General features: G+C 41.2%; 1 protein-coding gene across 1 annotated transcript in view; it reads left to right on the plus strand.

The window, feature by feature from the left end:
* The window catches only part of Abca1 (ATP binding cassette subfamily A member 1), a 128,882-nt gene that overhangs the window by 45,936 nt on the left and 59,606 nt on the right, over positions 1 to 23,340 (plus strand). The window contains exons 6-8 of the mRNA XM_027403085.2: positions 7,921 to 8,042; positions 9,992 to 10,168; positions 23,027 to 23,119. Of these exons, the coding sequence (XP_027258886.1) occupies positions 7,921 to 8,042; positions 9,992 to 10,168; positions 23,027 to 23,119 (392 nt within the window). The remainder of the gene's footprint in view (positions 1 to 7,920; positions 8,043 to 9,991; positions 10,169 to 23,026; positions 23,120 to 23,340) is intronic.

Raw genomic sequence — 23,340 nt, forward strand, 5'->3', positions numbered from 1 at the left:
AATTTGTATTTTCTTGTGCATTATATATGAATCATGCTTAGTGCCATTACTGCTTGCTTGACTCACACTGGAAGGTAGACCTTCGTTTACAAAATACAGAGGCTCACAGGGACCTACACCGTGACTTCCAAAGTCCATAGAACTGGAAAATCCTGGAATTGTGATGTGACACAGTTCATTAAATTCAAAAGCTGAGCTTTCTGAAGTTTCTTGGAATTCTTCAGAAAGCCTACACTGTAGAGAGAAATTTCTTCAGGGCCCCATGACTGACAGGGAGGTCTCAAAGCATGTGTAACCCACAATCTGGCCCACCTTTGTCCACACTAAGCTACCCCATGCCATAGCCACCCAGCTGCCTCTCCTCTCCAGAATAGCCCACAAAGCCTTCTGGAGATATCTCACTCCTGAAGAACACACAGCCCTGCATCACAAAAGAAACCCAAGAAACAAATCCCCTAAAGCTGGCTATGGTGGCATGTATGTAAATGCCAGCACTTGGGAGGCAGAAGCAGGAGGTTGAGGAGTTCAAAGCCGGCATTGGCTACACAAGACCCAGTCTCAGGAAAGGAACCAAGTAACCAACCAACCGAGAAACAGGTGTGATGTTTCTAGCCCTTTTGTAGCTGAAAATAATTCAGACTTGTTTATAAGACTGACCGAATAGGCAAAGTAAAACCACAAAATGGCATCCAGCTCGCTTCACCCCACTTCAAGCCCTTGCTTATTTGGTAGAGCCTGGGCTAGAAGACCCCAACCACACCCTGCCGCCACCCCAGGGGGTCCATTTAAGAAGAGTAAGCAGGCCAGGGATGCTGGTATGTGTTTTCTCTACTTCTCCTCCCTCTCTCCCCCCTTCCCCTCCTCCACCCACTTCTCAAGCTGCTGATTGCTGTGGTTCCTTTTTGTGGAGAGCACAAGACTGCAGAGATCTTGAAACTTAAGCTGGGGCTTGGAGAGGGCACTGACCGAGAGTAACCTCAGTGGCTGGTGCCAGGGCTTCCCTTCTCCACCTTCCTTTGCTGCTTCCCGCCCTCCTCCCCTCTGCTCCCAAGTCTGGGTTCCAGCAGGCAGGGGGAGAGAAGGGAGGGAACACTTCATTGGCCAGGAAGACCCCGAGGGCTCCTCCTTACCACCCATCTCTGTCTGCCTGGGAGGTGTTTGCTTAGCTTAGATACAGAGGCCTGACCCAGATGAACAGCAAGAAACCCAGGATTGAGTCTCACTCTTTCCCAGTCCAGGACACATCTCATCTGTTTGTTCTTTTTAGACACCAACCTCTTATTTTGTTTTTCCTTTCTCCTCCCCTTTGCCCAGCTTGACTGTGCCCAAAGCTCCAGGGACATGTTTGGCGACTGTTTGCTTCTCAGGGCAATCAGGAAGCTGGGCTCAATAGCCCAGGCACTTTGGTCCATGCTGAAGGGGTTGCTCTGAGAGAACTCCTTTGGCCTTTTGCTGCATACAGCTTTCTGTTACATTCGGTGACAATTATCACACCTTCTCATGTAAATACTCCTAGCTAGTCAGTGATTTTCTTGAGAGAGAGAGAGAGAGAGAGAGAGAGAGAGAGAGAGAGAGAGAGAGAGAGAGAGAGGCAGAGAACACACATATTAGGTCAGAGATCACTTATGAATTTAGGGTCTCTCGCCGAGCCTGGAGCTCACTGATTGGGATACAGCATACAGCAACTGGCCAGCAGGCCTCAGGTATTGGCCTGTCTCCACCTCCCCAGCACTGGGATGGCAGGCATGTTCCATGCGGCATGACTTTTTATGTGGGTGTTGGGGGCAGCAGTTCAATTCCTTGTGCTTGTCCCATAGGTATTTTATTGAGTGAGCCACTTTCCCAGCCCTACTGTCGAGTTCACATTCTTAATCTTTAATCTTTGCTTTCCACACCAACCTATGAATGTTATTAGTTCCATTTTATTTTTAAAAACATTTTAGCACTTTCTTTTGTATGTGTTGGGGTGGGGTGTGAAGGGAGAGGGCAACTTGTGGAAGTCAGCCCAGGGATTGAGATTGGGTGGCCAGGTGCTTTCCCTGCTAAGCCATCATGTTGGCCCTAGCTCCATTTGCTGTGTAAGGAAACTGAGGCCAAGCGGGACCAAGGAAAGCAGCCAAATGTGGTTCATAGTCACAGAAGTAGGGAGTGGAAGAGCTGGTATTTGACTCTAGCTTTTCAGGTCTCTATCTCGGTGCTGGATCTGTTGGACCTTGTGTTCCTCTCAGAAACATGGAAAATAATTTTTCAGAGAACATTTTCCCCAACCACATATTCCACAGATAATAAAAACCGTGTCTATGTCAACTCATTTGGGTAGAGTTAAATGCCCGAGTGACCATCTTTCCCAGCAAGTGTTCTTTGTCTTTCCTAGGACCCCTGCTATGTTACTGGCCATCTACTTGTGTCTATCTTTGCAGCTGCCAGGCAGTGTGATCCTTCTTGTTGATTCTCTATAAAATGTTAGGTTTATTTACTTTTTCATTTTTCTCCATCCCATCCTCCTTCCTTCTCTCTCTCTCTCTCTCCTTTCCTTTTTGTAGTACTGGGTATTGAACTGGGGCATCTACATGCTAGAAAAATGTTCTATGCCTGAGCTGTGTCCCCTGCCCATTTCCCCCTTTTTCTTTGTGAGACAAAGTGTTGTGAAGTTGCTGAAGCTGGCCTTGTATTTGTAATCCTCCTGCTCCAGAGCCCCAGATAGCTGGGTTATAATGGGCCTGTGCCGTCAAGTGTGGCTTTTATTCATTTTTTTCATGAAGTTCTGAATAGACACTCTTGAGTGAGTCTTGACCTTTCCTTGCAGACAGTATCAGCAGAGGAACAAAAAAGGGAAAATAGTTCTGTCCCACCTTGGAACTCAGCCAGGCAAATGCATGATACACACATAAATCTGTGTGCACATACATGTGCACACACAGACACATCTTATCAGCCATGAATTTGGCATCCCAGTGTTCTTGGCAAAGTCCCTTCTCTCTTTGTATCTGTTCTGAACACAGCGGTTCAGCTAATGAGAACATTCATCCCAGACAGGATCATGTTAGCAGTTCCTTACGAGCATTTCACTCGGCGCAGGAATTCCCCTGGCTTGCACCAACATTTCTAACCCAACCCTCACTGTCAATCCAGGGAGGTGGCTATTACTGTCATTTTTTGTTATGTTTGTTTGTTCACTTATTTATTCTGGTCCTGGGAATGGAACTCAGTTTTATGCCTGCTAGGTGAGTGCTCTAACCACTGAGACATATCCACAGCCTAGGTTGCCCAGGCCTGCCTTGAACTCATATTGTGAACCAAGAAGACCTTGACTTTGTGATCCTCTTATTTCAGCCTCCTTGAATAGTTGGGATTGCAGGTGTGAGCTGCTGTATCTCGCTGTGTTTCGTCATTTAATTAACTCTGCCTCCCTCTTATTTATTTTGCTGAGCTTCCAGCTGCTGTCTCCCAGATGCTTCTCTTTCCTTGGGCTGATGAAACCAAGTAGGCTTAGGGACACTAGCCATCTTGACCCCATTTGTTTCACTTTCATGTCCTGACTGGTCTTTCCCCTTCCCACTACAAGATGAATTTACCTCTTCAAAACTGCCATTTCCCAGGCCACATCAGATCATTTTATATTCATGCATTTGTATCCATCCACACACTCATTCATCCATCTACTCATTCATCTGTTTATCGACTTAACCATCTACCCACCCACCACCCATCCATCCATCTGTCCATCCATCCTTTCATCTACCCACTCATTCATCTACCCATTCATTTATCTACCTACCCATGCCACCCAGCCACCAATCCATACATCCATCCATCCATCCATCCATCCATCCATCCATCCATCCATCCAGTGTCTTCACTCAATAAGAACATCTGTTTCAGTCATCTGGCTTAGTCCATTATTTTCATTTCTCTACCCAGCTAGCTGCATACTAAAGACAGAGACCAGCAAGGGCAAAACCATTCCACTCTGTCCTTGTATCATTTCTTCCCCACTTCTGGTGTTTTGTAGAATTTGTTCTCTCTTTCTCTTTGTTCATGGAGAATGTTGAGAATTTACTATGTATATAGCCCTGTGAGTACAGAATTTCTGGGTGCCTGCCATCATGAGAGGGATTGTCTCTACTCCACTAAATTCCAGGGGTGGTTGATTTATAGTTGTTTCTAGAACTGTAGCCTAATTTCCTTCATGATGTTCTTGTGGATACATTTAATCTTCTCCTGACTGCTTTTATGGACTTCCTTTGGCTTTCCCACCCTTTCTTCTGCTTCCTGTAATTTGTGCTCCTCTTCATCTCTCTTACTAATAACCGAGAAAACCTCTTGAGGGCAGATCTGTGTTCTCATTTTTTTCTGCATGTTGCTACATAGTGTACCAAAGCCAAGTAAAATAGCCATTTTAGTGACAATGAATATATTACCATTTAATAAGCATTTGTCACTAGCCAGTTACCCATTGCTCTGGTTTATAACCTCTCTAGTCTCCAGCTCTTCAAAAGCTAGGTTCTATTATTTTCCTTTACAGAGAAAGCTTAGCCTCTCTAAGACAATGAACCTTCTTATGGCCACATAGCTGCCTTACAATGGGAGACACTACTACATTTTGGATTTTATGGTCTCAAACTCCTTTTTACACATATAATTTTGTTTTGAGGTGTGATCTCTCTATGTAACCATGGACCTGAAACTTAGTCTGTAGCCCAGGCTGGCCACTATTTTGCAGTCTGTTGCCTCCCACGTACTGAGATTACAGGTATGCACCACCACATTCAAACTTGATTGGAATTGTTTTTGCTTTTGTTTTAATGTCTGAGACCCAATTCTTACCCTAAGCAATTCTGTTCTGGTTCATTGCTCTGGGGTGCGGTCTAGGCTTTGGGAGTTTTTTTTTTTTTTTTTTTTTTAAAGCTCCTGAGTGGGTCTAGCAGCATCCAAGGTTGAGAACTAGCATACCACACAATTTTGCTTTCCTGTGTGTGTATGGGTTGCAGCTGTCGTGGTGATGTGACAGTGGGAGATAATGTGTGTCTATCCATGTGACCAGACTGTAAGTTTTAGTTGTTTGTAGCCAGGAATCTTTGGCCCTCCCTGCAGCTTCCCCACCCAGCTGGTCCGCCACACCATGCTCATGCACTGCCAAAGGTTGTTGACTGTTTAACTGGCTTCTTGGTTTCCGTGTCTCATCCAGGGGCTAGGCAGTTGGAGTGTGATCTCATCCAGCTGTTTTTTTTTTTTTTTTTTTTTTTTATCTTTCGAGCCTGTTGTATCCTCCAGTCCTGTTGACATAACAGGAGAATCTTATAAACATGCCAAGCACATTTGCTGGTCTCCAGAGTGTTGCTGGGTGACCAAGACCCATTGAAAGTGCAGCCTGGGTCATCCTCCCACATTTCTGCTGCCCTGAAGGAGGGAGAACTTCTCAAGTGTCTAAGTAGGATGCTATGTACTGCTGTGGCTTTGCTTAAGAGGAATTTGTGTTCAATTGTTTGATCCGAGTGTTATTTCAAAATTTATTTTGTTCTAGCAAGGGTTCCCAGAGGCTCCTTTTGGTCCTCATTTTATAGGTCAGGTCATGGAAGTTTAAGTAGGTCAAACAATCTGGTAAATACATGGATATAGAACCCAGGTTTTGGATTGCCATTGGTATTGCAATACTGAGCTCCAGTTCTTCTTCTTCTTTTTTGTTTAAATTTAGTTATAAGCATGTCTGCCTTTTTAAAGCTTCAACTGAAGCCCTCTGACTCCCTACTTACCTGCTTCCTTTCCTTCCTCCATTCCTTCTGTCATGAGGATGCTGCCGGTTGTTTGATATGTTGTCTTTGGGAAGACAACGTCAGTGGTCTAGGTTCTTATTTACTCCTGGGGTGTGGTCTAGAGATGGTCCTGATACCCTTAGCCTCTTCCTGGAGCCACTAAGCTGAAAGATGGTTCTGGAATCTTTCTGGTAATCTCATATAGCATTTATTCAGCTATTGTTGACAGCAATAATTCTATATCAGGCCTTGTTCTGGGTATGTGGAGCACTAAGGTAAAAGACATTCTGTATTCTTATAAGTAGAGTTCAATGCATGCAATATTTAAGTAAAATAACATGTCATAATATATGGCTCCCAGACCACCAATATTGGAAGTATCGAGACTGCTTATTAAAATGAAGATTTGTGATTGGTCTCTCTTACAATCACCGGTTTTAGTATCTGAAGGAATTGAGCCCCAGAGACTGTAGTTTTTTTTTTTTTTTTTTTTTTTGCATGCCTCCTAAGTGAGTCTTAGGAGCTCTGAGACTTGGCAACCATAGAATTGCATTCAGCAATACCAGTGTAACTTATATGATGGAAACAGCAGGGAGGTGACAGCTTGCTGGAGTGCTGATTTCAAGGAGGGACACTCACAGACCTAGGATCAGCTTCTGGATGTCACATGGAAACAACCATAGGAGCGAACCACAAAGGCAGGCATTGAGGAGAACCACTTCTTATCTGGTCTTTCTGGAGCCCCCTAAGTTCAAAAATCACTGAACTTTGCTCAAGGCAGAAGGTGTCTGAATCATTTGGATCTATTGATAGCCTGCCTGGTCTGTTTGTCTCCATGTAGGGGGACCCTTTTAGATGCCAGGATATACTCCTGTTCTCATCAGTGCACCCTGTAGTCTTGTTTTTAGATAAAACCTCTCTCTTCCTGTGATTTGTAAAGTTTGCCCTCTAGTGGTCAGATTGTGTTTGGGCCTGTGGGCCACAATTCTGCAAATAACTGCCTGTCCTACTAGCCATCTTGTCACAGATAAGATTGTTTTTGTTGCTTGCTTTCGTTTTTTTGTTTGTTTGTTTGTTTGTCTTTTTTTAATTGCAAAAGAATCAGGTTATTAGAAGTTTACAGTAGAAAGAGAAGATAAATATAGTCCATAAAATAAGGCAGGAAAATGATGTTGTTGCAGAGCATCTGCTCAGAATGCCCTAGCTTCAGAGCAAAAGGACCCGAGACTCAGGAAGATGTTAGAAATGGCCAAATGATGCCATCATATGCAGCCTCCCACCAGAGACTCAAATTCTGAGTTCTTGGTCAGTGCTTTGCTATTTTCATGACACTGGGCTGAAGCCTTTCCTGGATGTACTTTGAGAGCTGATTGCTTAATGGGAGTCAGTGTGAAAGCCTTCAGAAGACAGTGCACTTAGTAAAGGGTGGGTTTTTAAGCATAAGTTTACATATTTTCCTCAGTGTTTGGAGGAACTGCATCTCTGCATCTCATGGCCATGTCTGTAAAAGCCTAGATATGCTCCAAAAGTCACCCCAGTGATTCTCAAAAGTGTAGTTCCCATGCTCCCAGCATCAGCACCCCCCCCAAGAGCTTGCTAGATGTGCAGATGCTCCGGCTGTATCAACAAACCACCTGAATCAGATGCTGTGGGGCTGGTGTCCAGCAGTCTAGCTGAAGCAGCCTATCGAGTGACGCCGATCCACAGAAAGGTTAGATACAGGAGATTAGTGCCTGTGGCCTGTGGAAATAAGGCTTTCAGTATTTTCAGTTCTAGCTACATGACAGGGCATCGGGGAGTCAGGAGCAGCAGGGCTCATGTCACAAATCTCAGGTAGGATGGATGAGATCATTTTAAAGGCTTGGTTTTTCAGTTGGAAACCAGGAAAGACCATGTGTGTAACAGCACTGTTATGCTGTTGGAGTATGGGAACACACACTGAGTGTGGCTCAACATGTCATCAGAAAGTAATCTTTTTCATGTCTTTCCCAGTGAGAAAAAGCTACTATAATTCTCTTCTCAGTGTATGGAAGCCAGAAGCCCATGCTCGCCCATCCATTTAAAATGAAGCAATCAATATTCTATTCTTCTCCACCTGCCCCATAGTGGTTGAGCCTTTTTTTTTTTTTGAGTTATTAACTGTAAACAAAACACCATTTCTCGATAGATTTGAAGCTTCAGGATTTCCTGGTGGACAATGAAACCTTCTCTGGATTCCTTCATCACAACCTGTCCCTCCCAAGGCAGACTGTGGACATCCTGCTGAAGGCTGATGTCAGTCTCCAGAAGGTAAGCTGCCACCTTCTGCTAAACCAGTGGGTCCAATCACTAGTACACTGTCAGAGGACCTGGAAATAAAGAAATAAACCCCAGTCTTTGAAACAGCAGTGATGTAGTGAGAGCTCACATACCTTTTGCTTCATTTTATACTCTGTGCTCTGGGTGGCACGGACAATCCCTACCCGGAGGGGAATGTGTCGCCAAGCATCAGGGACAGCTTGTTAAAATGAAGTTGGTTTTATGTCTGTCCATTGTCATTGTAATGACTTCCCCTAAATGGGTTATATTTTATATTAAGGTGAATTAAGCTTGTTTTTTTTAAATGCAGTTCTGAAATGAGAGCCAAAGGTGTGGATTCTTGAATCTATCACAAAAGATTAAACAAAACTCCTCATGCTTCATTTTAAAGATAGGGAAGATAGGTAAGGAGAAGTCTTTTAAAATTTTAAGAAGAATACTAGTGTTTGTGTAGAGTTTTCCTTTTAGGGTCCTATGGAACTTCCCTGGCATGGTCTATTCTTATACATCTCCTGGGTAGAGTACATGGCTACAGTAAAATCAAAGCTTTTTCTTAACTGCATTCATTGGCAGAAAAGAGAATTGACCCCACACCTGGCCTTATGCCTCCATACAGGCTTGACTTTACAGTAAGCAGAAGTAGTGGGAGTGTTTATGCTTGACGAGATCTTTGCTTCACGTGGCTGAGAATTTTTAAAACTAGAAAAATGTGCTTACTGCAAGCTCTTATGAAACTAGGAAAATATTCCTCGTGTTTACCAATTGTGTGGTTGGGAGGTGGGCCAGAGGCAGCAGGCTTTTGAAATCATTGCATTTAGCATAATTTCCATTGCCCCCTGCCAATTTCATATCTGTTACGTGCCATCGGTGTAAAATAAGAGGCATCCGGGGCAGGTCTTTGCATGGTAATTAGAGTTTCCGTGTTGTCAGGGGTTCTTCATCACAGCATGGTGACAAGGACTAAAGACAGGAGTAAGCCTGAAGTGTACTTGATTATCTGGCAGTAGGTAAAAATTGAGTGGACACCATGGAGGGTCAGATACTCTGTGGTATTAACAAAACTGCCTAAGTGTTGGAGGCTTTGGGTTCATCACTCACATTGTTCTACAGGGTTGCTCTGTGACCAGGGTGGACCACATTCATTTAAGCTGATGGATAATGTAATAAAGAGCCTGAATCATTCATTCATTCATACAACAATGCTGTTCTAGTGCTGTGGATACAAAAATGATCCCTGGAAACAGAGACAACTCCATCTTACTCCAAAGATTTCTGTCTTCTGGATAGAGTGTGAGGCTCAGCTAGGTAAAAGTTTCTTTAAACCCAGAAAGGCTAACTATGTAGATGTGTATGGCCAAAGAGAGGTTCCCTGTTGGCTTTACTATAAAGAACAGTAAGGATGACTTAGAACTGGTCAACCAAAGGGTTGATATAAGCAAGTAAAACAAAACATTCCCAGTCCTGGCATTCCGTGAACATAGTTCTGTGGATTTGTTAAATATCTATACCTGCAGATTTACAGTATAATTTTTTTTCATGATTCAGCTAAATTTCAGTGTTCAATGTCATAAATTCCAGAATAGTTAGGATGACTTTCCTCTAATGGTGCCAGGCATTTAAACTCTGGGTTTCCATTAGCTGAATCATATGTTCCAGTCACATTGCACAAAAAGACTTGCATTAAGGATTTCCCTGTGCTAGAGGGACAACAGTGTGGAGATAGCTTTTTGAGTCATGCCTGCAGTTTTGAAATATGTAGCAGATGGTGGCTTGATTCATTCCATAGTTCAATAAAAAGACATCATCTGTGAGGTGACTGTAATGGTGTTCTGCTGAAGATCTTCCAAGCGGTGTTGATGTGACCTTCCCCCAAGGATTTCAGGACTCAGTTTCCCATACTGGTAATTTTTCTCTTCTCTCTTTACATGAAACCCTTCTAGGTATTTTTGCAAGGCTACCAATTACATTTGTCCAGTCTGTGTAATGGATCAAAACTAGAAGAAATCATTCAGCTTGGTGACCTGGAAGTTTCTGCCCTTTGTGGTTTACCAAGGGAGAAGCTAGATGCAGCAGAACGAGTGCTGCGTTACAACATGGACATCCTGAAGCCGGTCGTGGTAAGTGGCTTTGCTCCTTTGAGGAAGCTTCCAGCACCTGTGCCTTGGGAATGTGCGCTCTTTTCCTGGACAACATGACTTGTTTTTCTAGAGACTTGGGGATGGCTGGGACTTGGTGATATAATTTAGCCCAGTCATATTCTAAGTGTTCTTTCAAATATCAGTCCATTTCCCAAGGCGTAAGTTGGAGAAGAATGTTCTAGTTGCAGTGAGTTCAGGCCCACTGTGTCTTGTGCCTGTTTCAACTAGAGAAGGGCCACCTTTCATGTTGTATTTCTGAGTAAAAGTGCATTTGAAGGAAGACACACACACACACACACACACACACACACACACACACACACCATTTAAGAAAAAGTCTTGAAATGATTAGTAGGAGATGGCTACTTACCAGTGATTTTAAAACCAGTAGAAGGGGGAGATAGTGGTTAGTATGTTCATGAACCAATGTTAATTAGGATGGCTTCAGTGTACCCCCTGCATGTCTCCTGGGTGAAGAGTATCTGGAATTCAGCTTCTGCCCCAGAGAACTCTTTCTCCATAAAATCAAAACATGGGATTCTTAAAGTAGACTGTAGTGAGTGACAAGAATTGTGCTGTGTGAAAATGTTTTGCAAGATGTCTAAGATGGAATGTCTTTCAGACATTTATAATGTTATTTATTGAATTAAGCAGTGCCTTAATTGGAATACTGGGACTGATACTTGGTTTATAATAAGTACACTTTTTCTTTTGCTATTTGGCTGAAATTTAAATATTTATGATGATCAGTGTATGCAACCTGTGCTGTTAATTGTGCCAGTGGGCAGTTAATTGTGCCAAGAACTTGCAGCTAGGACAAAAGCCAGATGCACAACAAAGTCTCATGGAGGAAAACTGTTCTGTTAATATGCATTTCTGTAACAAAAGTGCCTTATCAGAAGAGGCATGTTTTGAAATATTTTCCCCTCATGTGATTATTATTTTTGGTGTAGGTATTTCCCTATTTTTCAGCAAAAAAATATTCTGACTCTGTCTCCTGGGTCTCCTCTAGGCTAGGGGTGATTGGATAATGGCATTTGGACAACGTGGGGGCAGTGTTGCAGAGTTAGAAGGGCATGACTTGAGACTATGGAGATCTGGGTTCAAATATTGGTTCAGCTTTTTATACATGTCATTGACTTTGGAAAAATTATCTTAGGTTCTACAAGCTTCCACTTCCTCTTACTTTATATGGAGGTAATATAGTTTATCATTTAGTATGATTATTTTTATATATATTTCTATGTGGCTATATATCAGTCCTATACTAGATGCTCACCAACTGCAAGCTGATTATTTAGTTGACACAAGTAATACAAGTTGCATGCTGAAAACAGTTGCTGGTAACATCGATGTTTCCTTCTAAAGATCAGTGTTAGGAACCACAGGCAGAATAAACAAAGCAATCCTGAAAAATATGTCAATAAAAAGTGACATTGTTGGTCTAGATATTGCCCCAAACCCAAAACAAAACCCACGAACCAAACACCAACCTCCAGACCCACTCATTTACTGAACAGTATTTATAGAGTGTGTCTTATATCAGAATTGTTCTGGGTACCCTACTTAGTGGAGATTCTCAAAAAGGTGGCTTTCTAGTGAAGACAAGGATGGATTGATGTATAGAACTCCATCTCTAGGGTGAACTCATGGAGGTCATGAACATACTAACAATGTTGAGTGACCATAGTGTCTGTACTGATAAGATAATAACTCTTGGGGCCACCTGGCTACAACTTGGATTATATCCTTGGTCAGCGGGGTGATGTGGCTGTCCATGAGGACTAGGTGGAGCAGGTGAACTTCCCTTCACCTTCTCTGAATGTTCTTTGAGGTCCTTATTGCATTTTTCCCAGAGAGAGGATGGAAGCATATGTGGGGATCTGTCTGCCTCCCTACTATAGCCTACACTTCCCTGTGCATCGTAGGAGAAAGCCATGGTAATGGAACAGTCTAGTTGAAAAGAACAATTTATTTGCCTCAGTAGTCAGGGTCCCTGCTGTTGCATTGGCTTTGTTTTTCCTTTTGTTCTGTGATAAAGTACCATATACACAGGAGCTTAACAGTGCATGCATTTATTAACTCCCAGTCCTGAAGGGCAGAAACCTGGGTGCTTTGGGAGCACATCTAGGCTGAGGTTGTCATGGTTGGGTTTGTGTTTGGAGACTCTGAAGATAGATTCACTTTGAATTCATTTAGGTATCAGCTGAGTTCAGTTCCTTTCTCTTGTAGGCCTGAAGTCCCTGTTCAGGCTCTCGGTCAGGGCATGGGTCTTTGCTTTTAGAGGCAGTGCTGTCTCTCATCCTTTTCACACATCTCTGTTGAGCACCTGGGCTGAGTCTCTTTCATGGTTTAAATATCTGACTCTGCCACACCTCTCTGTCTTTAGGCACAGAAAGTTCTGTGCTTTAAAGAACTGCCATCATTATATCTGCCCATCCAAGTAGTCAAGAGGATTTCCTTGTTTTAAGGTCTATATACTAAATTACCCCCACAAAGCACATTTTGCCCTGTTATATATTCGTGGATCTCAGAGATTAGGGTGTGACCGTCATTAGGGCATAATGCACCCGCCACAACTACCTTTGGTTTGGAGAGTGTATTTCATTGTGTCTTTGCAACGCCCTCTAAGTGTCCTAGGCTTTTATTGATCCCTCTTTAGGTCTCTGCTTTTTCTTATTCTGCTCTGATGCATGATAAACAGTAATGGTCCAGGGTTCTGATGCACAGAATGGGAAACGGAGCAACTCTTTTGAAACATTCACTTAACAAAATCAGACTTTACTGTATGTCTGCTCTCTATGTTGGACTTGGTTTAGGCATTGAAGTTCACTCATGGACAAGGCTGGTTTCACTCTAGTGGGCTTTGAGGGCCAACTTTAAATGCTAAGGCAGCATATTTGAGAACTTTACAGATTCTGTAACATGGGGCCAAGGTGAGACTTCTTCTAGATAGTTTGGGGCTCTGGTGCTGGTTTACTATTGTCTCAGCAATGTGGGAATGGTGTCTGATTCTTGAGGTTGGAAGGCAAAGTCCACAGATTTATCTCTTGCCAATAATACCTTGGATATTGCACACATGACTATAGTTAGATCATCTTGACCTCTGAGAATACCTTCTGCCTAAAAGGGAGCATTCTGTTCCTGTGAAACAAAGAACTCTCTTCAAATATCTTGTGATTCATGCTGCATATTCACACTAGGGCAGAACTTGGTTCATATGCTAGGTGCTTTGAGGTTCCCAGAAGACCAGTGGCCTCACAGCGGTGCTGTCTACTATCCAAGGTACAGATGAGCAATGGGTGAGCAAAGCTTCCTTGTCTCGAAGAGCTGGAGGGTCTTTGCTGAGTCCACTCTTGACTTTCGTAGAGAAAGACTGAAAGTACAGATGGGGCTTGGTATTATCTTCTGATCTGTGACTTTTCCCCCTTTTTGCTGCGTGCATGTGCGTGCATGTGTTGTGTGTATGTGTGTTAGTAGTGTATAGGCATACACGTGTGTGCATGTGGAGGCCGGAGAGAGATGCTAAGAATCATCCTCTTGTACTTTCTTCAGTGAGGAAGGCTCTGTCAATATGGCTAGTCTCACTAGACAGCCTGCTCTAGGGGACACTTGGCTCTCCCTTCCAAGGCTGGAATTACAGGCAGGATGTCATACACCCACCTGATATTTATGTGGGTTCTGGTTATCTGAATTCCAGGTCTCATGTTTCCATCATGGGCTCTTTAACCACTGGTCCTCAGACCTGCTTTGTGATTTTTAAGGGCTCAACACTTCAGCATGTCACATGTAGCATTTGGTGATAGGCATTTATTTAGGTTTTTGTAGAGGAGAATTTGTTTAGGCTTTTGTAGGGGAGAATTCTTCTTTTTCCTCTTCTTTTGCCCGAAAGGTTCAGACATTTATAGAAAGTAGTAGATTTTATGTACTTTGTTTGATTTTTACCGTCCACCTGTTTACACAGTGTGCCTTTTGTTTTTAAGCAACTGTGGTTCTCGTCACTGTCACTTGGTATTTGGTGCAATGGCATGCTGTAATGATTTACTCTCAGACTGTGTGTTCATCTGCACAGAACTGAGGGATAAATTGGTGAATTTAGTGTTTTGTTAATATGACAGCTTAACTCCATTTGCCCAAATATGTTGTGTGCCTCAATTATACCACGTTTACTCTTGAGAAGTGCTGTGGTTCCTAAGGTAAAGGCTTGCTTTTAATTTATGCTAATAAGTGTATTTAACTGTGTTTTTAGAAGCAGCATATACATTAATTATTTTAATGCATGAAACACATTTAACATAAAAGCTAACATTTAAATTGTTGAATTATTTTTAATAGATTAATATGTTCTTCAGACATGAGGCCATCATTCCATGTTCTAGTAAAAATATTAAAATGTCCCTCAAAGGAAAGCTTTGTTGTCATGGAAATAATAGACTATGTTGGGCACATTCAGGTATGGCCAGAGATGTCATGGAAATCAGAGATTGATTGACTATGATAATATTTGTGCACAGTACAAAGTTGACTTGTTTTCAGTTTAAATATATGTTTAAAATTATATTTTGTGTGTATGGGTGTTTTGTCATATGTCTGTCTGTCTGTCCACCACATGCATGCCTGATGCCCATAGAGGCCAGAAGATGGCATCGGATCCCCTGGGACTGGAGTTACATAGGGTTTTAGCTGCTGTGCTGGTGTTGTAGGTCCGATGGATAAGCAGTAAGTCCTCTGAACCACTGAATCATCACTCCAGCCCCGAGTTTAAAGCTTATTACTCCTTAATCTAAGGTAAAATAAGTGGGAAGTTAGAGTTACATCTAGTTTTTAGGGAAGGCAGTTGCTGTTGTTACGATAGCATTTTGATAGTCCAGATTGGCCTTGATCTTGTGACCCTCTTGCTTCAGACCTGGGATTATAGAGAGCTGTGCCATATTGCACAGCTCCAAAGGCAAGTCAGGCATGTACCAGGAATCATTTTGTAATATATACATTTACAAGAGACATATAAAATTGCGTTCTATGTTAAAAACACCATCATAAGTACATTAAATGATAGAGTCCCTGAAAAGTTTGCACGTCAGTAAGATTTCTGTAAGTTGAAAATAGTTTCAATTGCATTTGAGTTGCATGGAGGGTCTGCCCTCCAGTGTTACTTGACTGTGACTTATGCATTGTCAGTAAATAATATTTTCTACTTTAATTTATATAGTCATTACCTACAAAAATTTATTCAACCAGTATTTCTTGAGCTGGACCAGTACTATGAAAGGCAGTACTGTGGAAGGTGCTGTGCTCTCTGAATTTCTGTTCTGGAGGAGAGGAGGGGGCAGAATGAGGCAGGAATGGTGAAGATACTGTGTAGCGACAATAGATGCTATGCTAGGTGCTTTGAAGGCCCTCATGGCCATCTAACCCAGGTTAGTTCAGCAGATTAAAATGTCTTCTGTTCAGAGGCCTAAACAATGGATGTTAGCCATGTAAAGAAGGTTGCAAAAGAATGAAGGGGAATGGGAAGAAAAAGTGAAGTATTATAGGAGAACCGTGTAAAAATCAAGATCATTCAGGGTAGGGTGGACATACTGATGGGGGAGAGTGATAGGAGGAGCACTGATGAGATGTGAAGTTGGGGAGGTAGACAAAGTCTATGAGAGGTAGTGAGTGTGAGCCATGTCAGGGCACTGAACATCATCTGTAGACCAAGGACAGCCATGGAAGGTTCCAGAGGTTAGTCAGGGGGCCATACAATAAAGCACTTCTGGGGATTTGCATAACTTTTGAAGTAGATTATACTGGCTCACTTCTTTCTTTCCTCTGAGATGTGTCTCCTTCCTTTTGAGCCTTTCTTCTGGAAGCTTCTACTGAGCACCCAATTGTGATATGCTGTCTAATGTGCAAGACCCTGTGTTGGGGGAAAAATGAAAGCCAAGTGAACTTTGCTAGGTTCTCAACTTTTAAGATGTTTCAGTCTTTCACAACATAACTGGATAGCTAGCTTGGATAGAAGAAGTGATGATGTCATCAGTTAGACTCCAAAAGGATGGAGACATAATAGCCTTTGTCACTTGGGGGCTTTTAGGAAATAGTGCCCTGATATAATTAACATTTGTTACAGAAAATGGGCAGAAGTCTTTGAGTAATATAGGGTAAGAATTTGTGCAAAATATTCTGTGATATTATGGTATTTAGTTATGTTCTAAATATATTGAACAATACACACATTCCTGTTAAGCTAAGTAACAGAAAATACAGTCCTTACCTAAATATCTTATTTTTCTGTATTCCTTTCTTTACTTCATGCAAGGAAATACTTTTTTTTACTGTGTCCAAGAGGGACTTACTCAAATTCATAGTCAAGAAAAAATAGGAATTCTGAGCTGTGCATTGTTAAGTTTGTGCATTGCTGCAGCTTTTTGGAGCAGTGTTGAGACAGACTTGGCCTTCATCAAGGAAGTGCGAGCAGGAGGCCACAGCGAATAGCAGATGTGGACGCCATCCTGTGTTCACATGTATATATGTATGTGTTGAGCTGCCCATTCTTTTTCATGAAGCTCTATGTTTTTTTGAGATTTATCAGTGTTGATACATGTGGATCTGATTCATATTAACTGCTATCTGATATTCCATTTTATACTAAAGTTTTTAAAAATCCCATTCTATTCCTTGACTTAAAATTTTTTAAGATCATTTGTGGTATTATTTGATACACGGGTTTTACATTTAGGATGTAGATTCACTTTTTTTTTGGTTGGATCCTTTTTTTATATTTAAATTTCATATTTAAAATCCTTCCTTACCTCAAGGTTATAAATATATTTTCTAATATTTTCTCCAATTTGTTTTAAGCTTTCATTTTTCTTTCAGCTCTTTAATCTACCATGAATTTGTTTATAAATAATGAGGTAAGATGGAAAACATGAATATCTAACGGATCCAGAAGTAGTTATCAAATGGCTTATCTTTTGACTGTCAGTTTGAAACATTTCATTCTGCTGATTTGCATCAGCACCATCTCTGTATCCTGTAATATCCAAGCAGAAAAAAAAATAGAATGAGGTCTGGAGAAAAAATACTTAGATAATCCAAGCTTGAGACTGATGCTGAATTTGAATTGCATGCATATATTTTAACTGTTACGTCAGTCTGTGCCTCCAACATCTGTTTGTATCAACCTCAGGTCATTGCCTGTTGTTAAAGGATACTGAACATCAATTTAAAAATTACTTTTTTAATTACATTTTATTTGTGTGTGTGACACTCACATGCCATTGCATACATGTGGAGAACAGAGGACAGTTTGTGGGAGGCAGATCTTTCCTACTGCTATATATGCCCTGGTGGTCATATTCAGGTCATGAGACTCAGCAGTAAGAACCTTCACTCATCTCATCAGCCCTGAGTTGTTTTCTAGAAAACAACTATTGTGAAAAGGTCTTCACAGTGACTATTTCACCATATTGTGTATGTGTGGATTGGTTTAGCCAATAAGAGGCCAAGACCCCATGTATCAATAAAGTCAAAAGACCAAAGCAAAGACCACTGACAGTCAAATCATCTCAAGATATTGCTTATCAAAGGTCTGGTGCTTATGGTAGAGGTAACCAGGTCCTTGTGTTTGAATCTAAGGTTTGTTACACTCAAGGGTTATGCAGTCAGGTGCAAGATCCATACCTACAAGTGTTTGAACTATTGAAAAACAAGGAGAGTAAACTTACCCCAAACTGTCCAGATTAAAAGCAAGATAGGGGGAGTATCATCACTTATGAAGATGCAAATTTGTTCAGATGGAGAAGCCATATAGGACTGACTATACTACTGAGGGTAGAAATAGCTCTTGCACTTAGTGTCTTATAGACCTGATTGATTGACATGGGGCAAAGCACAGAGGCATGGCAGTTGTCACCTTGAGCACTGGGAAACTGCATCAAGGAACAGTTGATAGTAAGTTTTTAAGGAAGGATAGAAAAAGGTGGGGGGGTGAAATTGATTATACTTGTGAGGTTTACTGTGTGGCAGGCTCTGCTCAAAGAACTTAGTAGGTGCCTTGCAATTCAGTGTTTAGTAAACTCTGTGATGTACAGATATTACTCCTCTGTAGGAGAATAGCTTGGGGTTATGGGGACATGGGGGATTGATTTGAGTCACTTGCCTAGGGTTCTGTAGACCTCAATAAAGAAATGTACCCACCTACATTTCAGATTTTAGAAATGCATATAAAGTTGGCTTTTGAATGATAACTCTTTCTGCCAGCTGCCCGAGCCCTGCCGCCATACTAGGGCCCCCAAACAGCACACAGAGTCTTATATTAATTACAATGCTGCTGGCCAATGACTAGGATTTCTTGTATGCTAGCTCTGTCTTAAGTATCAACCATAACCATTAATCTATATATTTTATAAAGACTTATCGAGGATGCCGGTGGCATGCATCCTCTCTTGCTGGGCTCACATGGCAACTCCTCTTTAGTACACTTCCCAGAATTCTCCCTCTCACCTAGTCCTGCCTATCTTGCTTCCCTATTGGCCAACAGTGTTTTATTCATTAACCAATAAGACAAACATATACACAGAAGGACTTCCCCCATCATCTCCTCTTTTCTTTCTAAATAAAAAGGATTTTAACATTAACATAGTAAAATGTATAACAAGACATTTATCAAGTAAGAACTATAGTGCAATATTTAGTTCATCAACATTTAGCAAGATTTAAATATTCTATTATCTATCCTATCTTTGTGAGTCTAAGGTCTTATATGTAACTTATCTTTTATAATAACCAAAGAGAACTATAACCATAACTATCTGTCTTCAATGCCATCAAAGATCACAGAAGGGTAATATATAAACTCTAGAACCGACAGAGACATCTTGCTACCTGGACAGTCACCCAAAGTTCCTCTGTGATGTTGGAGCATCCATCTTCAGCCCATAGGCCACAGTGTGTCTGGCAGACTTCTCAATGAAGCAGGAACCCTTCAGGACTGTCTTGTTTTGCAAGTTCAGCAGTCACTTTCCTGTGGGTCCTGCATGTCCAGTTTATCAAACAGTCGAGGCAAGAGCAGGTTCTTGACCAAATGGCTAATCTTGCCATGTTGAAGGCAAACTCCATAATGAGTTTCTTTGATGCCCATCTTCTTCTCAGATGTAATTGGTATGCCAGGAGCAGCTGTGTCTTACTGTCATGAAAAACCCTAAACTATTCAAATGCCATATATTCTGCAGGTCTTTGAAAGGTTTGAAGAATATCTATCCATCTCAAATACATCTCGGTATATTTAGAAAACCTAGCTAACCCAACTGTAAGTTTTGACTATTATACCTGACTATATATAATCTGTATTTAATTATGCATTACATTTTAAAAGATCTAAACAAGAGGAGAAATATACATATCACAAAATTGACCTTAGTTGTATCAATAAATGAAAAATATCCATAGCAATGCAAATTCATTTCTATATTCTATTCCCCTTTTTTTTCTTTAAAAAGAGACTGACTGTGATTATTACCATTTATAACCAACCCCATTTAAATGAAAATAAACATTTATAAACAATATTTGGGAATTTTGGCGTCGCTCATTCCAAACTGCTTCCTGCTGGTTGGGAGCGATGTCCATACCATGGGGATCATGATAAAACACAGAAACCTGGCCAGGTTTTTGTTTTTGTAGTCTGTAAGGCTGTATCATCTCAGCTGTTTTAGATGTTGGATCAGCTGGGACACTGTTTCAGGGGGTCTTGTTTCGTCAAACCATATTAATCTGGGAGGAATCCATAGCTTTACATTTTCTGTGGAAACATAAGCAAAAACTCTTTTCCCAAGTAATCTGTCCTTATATTTAAATGTAGAAGTCAAAGCATTTTTAAAATATGTAAGTTGGATTAATTTAGCAGCATTGATATCAAATGTCTTTTAGCAGTTATTGCTCCTTCCCCAGCAATTAAACAATTCAAAGACAACAAAATAGCATACAGTATCCAGACTCTGTGTATTTTCCATCTTTATGTGGCTTTTTATTTTTTTATTTCTTTTGCTTCCTTTTTCTCCCCCTTTTTCCTGAGACAGGGTTTTGTCTATGGAAATCTGCCTGCCTCTGCTTCTGGAGTTCTGGGACTAAAGGAGTGCACCACCTGGCTATACTCTCTCTCTCTCTCTCTCTCTCTCTCTCTCTCTCTCTCTCTCTCCCTCCCTCCCTCCCTCCCTCTCTTTCTTTCAATTAGTTTATCCTGTTTCTTTTTTCTCACAGGCCTATGTATATATTTACACTGTAAACCTTTAGAGGTTTTTCTTTTTCCCTCTGAATCTGTCTTTACTGTGTATCTTTTTCTGGCCACGAGCCCTTTATCTCCTAAACAACATTACTAAAATTAAAGTCATGCCTGTTTTAGCCACTGTCTTTCCAAGATGGCGGGGTATGTTTCAGTCTCAGTCTATGCTGCTATCAAGAAGCATGCTGCCATCAAGAAGCATGCTGCCGGCTTGGAGATGTGGTTACTACCACTGCCAGCTGCTCGTATACACCATTCATTTGTTAGCAGGTCACAAAAGCCCTGCGGTTTTTTCTGCTTATGCTGAGTTAGGAAACCTCCCTTAGGGGAGACCACCGGAGAAAATGCTGCTACCAAGAAGTCATGCTTGTCTCTGTTCTTTTGCTTCTAAAAATCCCTTTTTAAGCTTTTGTGAAGTTTTTATGTGAAAGTTCGTAAAACCACGTGGGTGCCATTTTGTAACGATAAAACTTTCCTCCAGCTGCCTGAGTTCTGCCTGCCATGTTAGGGCCCCAAAATAACACACAGAGTCTTAAATTAATTACAATACTGCTGGTCAATGACTAGGATTTCTCATTTGCTAGCTCAGTCTTAATATCAACCATAAACTTTAATTTATATACTCTATAAAGACTTATCAAGGATGCCAGCCTTAGTGTCCTATCTTCTTGGCATCACGTGGCGACTGTTCATTCCCAGAATCCTCCTCCTCTCCTAGTCCTGCCTATCTTGCTTCTCTATTGACCAATAGTGTTTTATTCATTAACCAATAAGACAAACATATACACAGAAGGACTTTCCCCATCAGTTGGCAACTTTGTTTTATCTGGTTTATTTTTGCTTTATAATCCTGAACATCAATCATCCTGGTCCATGTTAAAGACATAACCATTTTACTTCCTGTCGCTTCTGATTAGGATCTCGAGGTATGTAAGTGTTTCCCTGGCTGTGGAAAATCACAGGTTCAACTTCCACTGTGCTTATCTTCAGTTATAAACTGAACCTGAAGAGAGAAAGTGAAAATAGAGCCTCCCATTGTTTCTGCTCCTGGAAGGAACAGCTTGACATGCTCTGTGAGCTGTATCACAGACTTCCCTGAGGATTTACAGCGTTTACAGGTGGCCACAGGTCCCTCGGAGGACTGTGTGTGGGAATTCTGGGACTTGATTCTGATTCATAAGCCCTCTTGGTAGAGCCCATGTGTCCAGGTGCACCCATTCTTTCATAGGCAGATTTTCTTAGAAATTCGCATTCAGGACTGTACCAGCCACTGAGGTTATGATGACCATAACTCAATATTCCGCATTTGGAATTCACTTTAAAATAACACATCAAAAGATACAGGCAGGAGCTGGAGAGATGGCTCAGGGGTTAAAAGCACTGCCCATTCTTCCAGAGGTCCTGAGTTCAATTCCCAGCAACCACATGGTGGCTCCCAACTATCTGTAATGTAGTCTGGTGCCCTCTTATAGACTGCAGGGATACATGCAGGCAGAACACTGTATACATAATAAATAAATAAATCTTAAAAAAAAAGATACAGGCAGAAGAATGTCTGTCTCCAAGGCTGTTGCTTACATTTAGTCCTGTCCACCTTTGTCACTTTCTGTGTAGCTCCAGTTTTACAATTTCACAGCAATCTCTGACATGACAGGCATTGTCAGAACAGTCTAAAATTCTCTAAGTATTTGTTACAATGTTGAATAAAACAAAACAGAATCTTTAAAAACACTAAGGAATGCTGCATTTCCTCCTGGAGATTTTTCTTCCTGGTCCTTCCTAGTCATGGAACTGAAGTTGGATTTCCTTCTATAGAATTCTGGTTTCAGAGAACTTGTGGGTTTCCCCCACTTAGGCTTTCTGTCATAATTTATCTTTCCTTTAGGCCTAATTATTTTCTCATGTTTACTGTGCAGCTAGGTTATGTATCATAACAACTAAATACATCAATTAGTAAATACAAGGTGTTAACTAACTTGAAATAAAAACAGTGTTCTGTGTTAAATTTTCAGTGTTCAAAACAGTGAAAATAGTAATGACTCAACAGAGCAAAGGATTCTTCTCTTGCTTTGGCTACCATTGAATTTTATCTTTGATATTTTGTGAACCATCACAGATTTTTTTCCCAAGGTCATGCCTACAGACATGTGTCTTGCAGAACTGTAGACAGAGTTGGGACTTTTTGGTCGGTATTTTATTGAACACACATACATGTGCATGAATATACACATATGTACACACACATATTTAAACACACAAGCATACACATAGTGTATGCCTGCCTTTGTGCATCACATGAGATATTTTTGTATTTTGTCTGTTCACTAGGGTTAAATTTGTATTCCTATAATCATCCATCAAAGAGAAATCCCTATCTGAAGAAAAATAAACATGCAGATATGTAGTTAGAGTCATTGGGCAATGTTGTTCCTTTTGGTTAGAAGTTGATTTCTTGTTTTTTAAATTCAAGATTGGGAATGGTTTAGATTTACTTGTTTATTTTCTATTTAGAGGTTCCAGGCTTATATTTGAGCTTAGAGACAAAAGATTTTTTCCCTCTTTCTTTCCAGACAAGACTAAACTCCACATCTCCTCTCCTGACCCAGCATCTGGCTGAAGCCACCAGAACATTGCTGGATAGCCTAGGGGGGCTGGCCCAAGAGGTAAGTTGTGTGTCCTTTTAGCTACTGTGAGCATACTAGTAGCTGTCATGGTTTTCTTTAGTTCTGACTTTGGCTAACATGATTCTTTTACTTTGAACATCACATGTTATGTTACTCAATTTTAGAAGCAGAAGTAATCTAAAAATGTATCAGTTTTGATCTCCATTGGAGAAGAAGGAACTAAAATGCATCAGTGTTGCAGAGCTAGATAGTGGTTTAGC

This window comes from Cricetulus griseus, chromosome 2, assembly GCF_003668045.3.
Source record: "Cricetulus griseus strain 17A/GY chromosome 2, alternate assembly CriGri-PICRH-1.0, whole genome shotgun sequence".
Classification (NCBI taxonomy): domain Eukaryota; kingdom Metazoa; phylum Chordata; class Mammalia; order Rodentia; family Cricetidae; genus Cricetulus; species Cricetulus griseus.